Source organism: Limulus polyphemus, unplaced genomic scaffold (genome assembly GCF_000517525.1).
Source record: "Limulus polyphemus unplaced genomic scaffold, Limulus_polyphemus-2.1.2 Scaffold7817, whole genome shotgun sequence".
In the NCBI taxonomy this organism is placed as follows: domain Eukaryota; kingdom Metazoa; phylum Arthropoda; class Merostomata; order Xiphosura; family Limulidae; genus Limulus; species Limulus polyphemus.
This window is the reverse complement of record NW_013673427.1, coordinates 26,281-32,755: the sequence shown is the minus strand read 5'-3', so window position 1 is coordinate 32,755 and position 6,475 is coordinate 26,281. Positions and strand designations below refer to the sequence as shown.

Sequence of the window (6,475 nt, the reverse complement as noted above, 5' to 3'; positions counted from 1 at the left end):
TTTTTTTTTTTTTTTTTTTTTTTTTTTTTTTACATTATGCAGAAGTTCAGCCGGGTTTCTTTTCTTCTTCATAGCATGGAGAGCAATCCGATTTATTTCATTTTTTTTATTTCTTTTTTTTTCTTTTACAGTATGCACAATTCAGCAAGGTTTCTTTTCTTGATTACAGTTTGCAGTACTAAGCCGGTTTTTTTTTTTTCTACAGCATGCAGGAACCTAGCCGGGTTTCTTTTCATTATTAAAGTATGTGGGAGCTCAATCGGGGCTCTTTTGTTTTTCCCACCACACAGGAACTAAGCCGGGTTTTTTTTTCCTGACTTTCTAATGACATGGTAATATACTTCAATACAGATCATTCCTGGATATTGCGAATAAATGTAACAGATTTTTTTTATAATAATTAATATTATCATTCGCGATGACGTTAGACGAGGAACAGTTTTGTCGTGGATTTCGTGCAAAGCTACAGAAGGGCTATCTGCGTTGTCCGCCTCTAATTTCGAAACGTTAGATCAGAGAGAGAACAGCTGGCCACTACCACTCACCGAAAAAATTGGGCTACTCCTACTGGACTGAACAGTAGGATCTGACTGTCAATCTTATAACGCACCCACGCCCCCAAATTGCGGAACCCTTTTTTTTCTTCTTCTTTATTTATGGTAACAGGACGCTACCCACAGAATCTCCGCTCCTCAATCTGGTACGCTAACCAGTGGGCTACGTTCGGCCCACGAGAAATAGAGTTTTATAATTAGCGCCTTCTCACCTGTTATCGTCGCGAAATAGACGTTTTCCTGTCAATGCGACTTTGTTTTCCTTTTATGTTCTTAAACTACGTTGACATTTGTTTTTTACACCTTCCAGTTAAGAAGAGTGAGAAGATGACTTCGACATTCAAGTGTTTGGTGGGTGGAAAATATTTCATACTTTAGATTCTGGTCTGTTTAGAATTTTCGCGCAAGATTACACAAGGTATATTCGCGTATAACTGTCAGACTACAAGGAAAACAGCTGGTCATCAGTGCCCACAGCGAATTCTAACTGTTGGGCTACTTTTGTCTGACCGAATAGTGGGGGTTGATCCTCATTCTTGTAGCTATCAGAGGGACGCGAACAAAAACCCTGGGATCCTCAGACCGGGCACACTAACTAATCAGCCACACCCGATCTTACGTGACGTCAAAGTTCACACCTCCATGGTGATACGTAATCAGCTTGATACAGATACTGTAAATTAATCAAATTACAAACAATCAACCAAATACATAATTATAAATTAATAACTACGAGAGCTTATGCGTACAAAAACTGCGCAGGACACCTTAATCTACAAGTTTACACTACGATTATACTCCGTATTTAAGTTGACATGATAAATATTAGAGATTCTTAGTAGCGTTTTACAAGTTGACAAGATAAGGACTTGATTCGTGATAATTTTACAAACAAATCTATTGTTCTGGCTTTTTAAAGTTGGTATTTATAAACGTTTTGGTGGTATAAAATATATAATAAGCTACGGCAGTACGCTTTGTTGGTTTATTTAACTTGTTAAGCAGATACAAGAGACTACTGGATCAACAGTGCCAACATATTTCTTAACTAGTCAACCTAGGATAATTAGTTTATTTAACTTGTTAAGCAGATACAAGAGACTACTGGATCAACAGTACCGACAAGTTTCTTTACCAGTTAAGCTAGGATAGTTGATTTATTTAACTTGTTAAGCAGATACAAGAGACTACTGGATCAACAGTAACGACATGTTTCTTTACCAGTTAAGCTAGGATAGTTGATTTATTTAACTTGTTAAGCAGATACAAGAGACTACTGGATCAACAGTAACGACATGTTTCTTTACCAGTTAAGCTAGGATAGTTGATTTATTTAACTTGTTAAGCAGATACAAGAGACTACTGGATCAACAGTTAATGTAGAATAGTTGGTTTATTTAATTTATTAAGCAGATACAAGACTAGTGAATCAACAGTAGTAACATGTTTGTTAACCATTTAAAGCTTCACAAACACGTTAATTCTGTAGGCTGAAGCTGAAGTGTTTGCTTAAGAAATATGTGGTTTTATAGTTTGAAGTTAAAGTGTACGTTCAAAAACACGGTAATTCTATATATAGAATTACCGTGTTTTTTAACGCACACTTTTACTTCAAACAATAGAATTACCGTGTTTTTTAACGCACACTTTTACTTCAAACAATAGAATTACCGTGTTTTTTAACGCACACTTTTACTTCAAACGTTTGAAGTAAAAGTGTGCATTAAAAAATACGGCAATTCTATAGTTTGAAGTAAAAGTGTGCGTGAAAAAACACGGTAATTCTATAGTTTGAAGTAAAAGTGTGCGTTAAAAAACACGGCAATTCTATAGTTTGAAGTAAAAGTGTGCGTTAAAAAAACACGGCAATTCTATAGTTTGAAGCAAACGTGTGCATGAAAAAACACGGTAATTCTATAGTTTGAAGTAAAAGTGTAGGCTTCAGAAACACAGAAATATTGTAGATTAAAGTTTTGTTAGTTAGGTTGTTTTCAGTTAGTGGATCGAATCGTAGCTTAGGTTCCTAATGTGTAAGTGATCGAGGAACAGATATAACCGAGGGGAAACTGGAACTGATATGTGTTTACCTAAGGGGGAGGGGGGGTCTATTCTAAGGAAAACAAGGTCAGTGTGTCCATAGATGTCAATCGACAGCAAGGGTTTGTATGTAGGTCATGCTGCTCGCTCAGTTATGTTTGTATCTTCACCACGTGATTTTCATTCGAGAACACGCGGCACGTGCATTAATAATAGGTTAGTCGGAAACGAGAATATTACAGATTGCTTAGAAGCTCTCAAGTTTATGGAGAACGAAAGGATGAGCAATGGGCCAGAAATAAATAACAGATAATGGCTAAAATTGAAGAATGCCTGGTTACTTGATTATAAACATTTAAAACATAAGTGTCCTAACAAATGTTTGGTAGGCTTTCTTTTGCATTGTAAGGATTTTTGGCGGGTTTCCAATGCAGGATATCGTATATATATATATAAAGATAGGGAGAATGAGAGTGTTTTCTTTTTTTTCTTGTTTTGTTGTTCTCACGTCCCTATTGGCTTAATAATACATAATATACTCACAAAATCATTGATATCTTCGTAAATATCTGCTGAAAGTTACAGAAATGTTACAGGTAGTTATGAAAATGTCACGTGCGTGTGTGTTACAAAGGTATTATTTGATTCAAAACAATGTCTATCGTATAGCTTTGTATCGTATTCAGCTCGATGACGAAAACAAAAAAGTTAGAAGCTTAGCGTAAGACGAATGGCGTGGAAACGATATGACTGTTACCTACACTAAAATAAGAAAATATTTCGGTTACCCAGAGATACGGAAAGGAAACTACAACTTGCTAAGTTTATCAGACTGGAAAACAGACTGCAAACTGCGTAAAAGTCAGCATCACAACAGCTACAGATTGGTAAAAAGTCGATGTCTCAAGAGTGACACCATAGCTATAGAATAGTAAACGTCGGGTCTAAAGAGTGACGTCATATCTATATAATAGTAAACGTCGGGGTCTAAATAATGACATCATAGCTATATAATAGTAAGCGTCGGGGGGTCTAATGAGTGACGTCATAGCTATAGAATAGTAAAAGTCCAGGGCGAACAGATTTCCAAACCGAAACAGTCCAGCCATTGCCCAGAATTAAAATTGCTATTACGAATTTGAAATAATTGAACTTATATTTGATTTATTTCGAAGTTATTGAACTGTTCCACAATATTCCCAAATATATATATTAACATCGGCATTGTTTTTAAAATAGTTTCAACTACCTTTTTCGAGCGATATACACAAAACAAATAAACAAAAACAGAAATATTTAATTATTCACTTTATCCAGTTCATAGGCTACTTCGTATGTGGATTTATTTAAGAATTCATAAAATTTTAAAACATACTACCTTAAGGTTTGAACATTCCTTTGAAACTTTTTAGACATATTTTTGTGAAAATGAATGAAACGTAAAGTGTTGTTTTTCTCATTAAATAGTCGTGAAATTCGGTACATGACCGTGTAAAAATGTGTTTTCACAATCAGCAAGTCAAGTAGGCTTATTACATTCGTGATTCGACGTGACTACCAAAAAACGAGACTATCCTGGCGAAACCGGGACGTCTGGTCACTCTATAAAAGTCGGTGTGTTAAGATTGACATCATAGCTATTGGACACTTTATTAAAGTGGAAAGTACACTAATACCGTCCAAAGTCAATATCTAAAGAGTGACGTCATAGCTATTGGACACTTTATTAAAGCGGAAAGTACACTAATACCGTCCAAAGTCAATATCTAAAGAGTGACGTCATAGCTATTGGACACTTTATTAAAGCGGAAAGTACACTAATACAGTCCAAAGTCAGTATCTCAAGAGTGACGTCATAGCTATTGGACACTTTATCAGAGTGGACAGTACACTAATACCGTCCAAAGTCAGTATCTAAAGAGTGACGTCATAGCTCTGAAATACTGCATCAATAAGTCTTCTTTCTTACGCTGTAACCTGTTATTCATGTAACAAGATATTAGATGATATATATATATCTGTAGCAGCATCTGTGTCTTAAAGTCTGCATTCAGAAACCAGAACATATTTTACGTTTTTTTTAATCTACCGAAATACATTAACATTTTACTGAGTTTTGTGGTCAATCCATCTGGTCAGCCTTGACCCGACTATGTCTAAAGACGTCCTTCGCTAACAACAAGTAAATTATTACTACTTAGAATTTACGCTGATATGATAGATAGATAAACTTCGCACATACACACTTTGAACAGACAACAAAGAAATGAATATCAGCGAAAGTTACAAGGCAGATTAACGGAAGAGATGTTTGTGAAAATCATCATGTAGGTCAATATGATAACACACACAAATCAATCTTTTGGCCTTCCTACTACAAGTCTTTCCTTTATGGAAGGAACCGATGTCCTGGCTCCCGGTATTTAGGTCAAACCTGCTCGTCCAGTGCGAGCACGTGCGCTACTTTCATAGACCATCTCCAGCCTGAGGGCTTTATGTTTCTCTGCACGTTATTATTCTAACAAGGTTTCTTGCTCATCACCAGCAGATGTTCAGATCTTCGTACATTACTTGCTCATCACCAGCAGATGTTCAGATCTTCGTACATTACTATTTGTATTTATATTAACTCTTTTGACCAGTGTATTGTTGTTGTTTTTCTGTTATTAACAACAATTTTTCAACTAACTAAAATAAAACGAACAATAATCATGTATGTTGTATGTATGTTTTTGAATTTCGGGCAAAGCTACACAAGAGCTATCTGCGCTAGCCGTCCCTAATTTAGCAGTGAAAGACTAGAAGGCAGCTAGTCATCACCACCCACCGCCAACTCTTGGGTCACTCTTTTACCAACAAATAATGGGATTGACCCTCACATTATAACACCTCCACGGCTGAAAGAGCGAGCATGTTTGGTGGGACGGGGATTCGAACCAGTGACCTTCAGATTGCGAGTCAAACGCCCTAACCACCTGGCCATGCCGGGCCAAATACTCATGAACATAATTTAACATCAACGACTTTTGTGATTCAGTGATAGAGTTGGTTTTCAATTAAAACTAACCAGTCATGTTACTTCATTAATTTACATGAGACTGCTGTTTCAGTATTTTTTCTTGCATCTAATGATATTATCGTCCTCCATTGACACAGCCGTAAGTCTGAGGGCTTATAACATAAAAAATCGAGTTTCGATATCCGAGGTGAACAGAGTACAGCCCATTGTGTACCTTCGTGCTTCACAACAAATACAAAAAACCGGTATTACTTCTAAATTTTACCTTATTTTTTACTAATATCACATATTACTTTCACTAGTATCCATTTTACCACTGCTACTTCTTATATTTTACCATTACTATTCCTCACCTTTCATTAGTGTTAATTCCTATTTTTATCACTGTTTTTTGCTGTGTTTTACGAGTATTACTACCTATTTTTACCGGTATTATTCTTACCTTTTACCAATAGTACTTTATATATTTTACCAGTATTACTTCCTATATTTTACCAGTGTTACTTCCTATATTTTACCGGTAGTACTTCCTTTTTTCTCTTCCTTTTTTGTTTATAATTCTCTCACAAATCCAATAGAGGCTCCCGATCTGCACATAAACATCACCAATTTTGAGTTGCTAGAATAGAGAGGAAGCAGCTAGTCAATAACACTTGTCTCTAAATCGTCGGCTGTTCTTAGCTGATCGAATAATGAACTTTCACCGTCACTATTACAACGCTTCCAAAGTGTGGAGCGCATTTTGCTGAAACGGGTCGCGAGCCATGAATCCCCGAATTCACAGTCCGTAACACTAACCACTAGGTCACGCCAGGTCCTCCCACTCTTTGTTTTATCGATGTTACTTCCTTTTTTTACCAGTTTT

At 36.2% G+C, this 6,475-nt stretch overlaps 1 protein-coding gene across 1 annotated transcript in view; it reads left to right on the top strand.

Moving 5' to 3' along the window:
• The first annotated feature begins 3,337 nt into the window (after positions 1–3,337).
• LOC106474887 overlaps positions 3,338–6,475 on the top strand; it is a 6,558-nt gene continuing 3,420 nt past the window's right edge. Inside the window, exon 1 of the mRNA XM_013935583.1 lies at positions 3,338–3,478. Coding sequence (XP_013791037.1) covers positions 3,338–3,478 — 141 coding nt within the window. The remainder of the gene's footprint in view (positions 3,479–6,475) is intronic.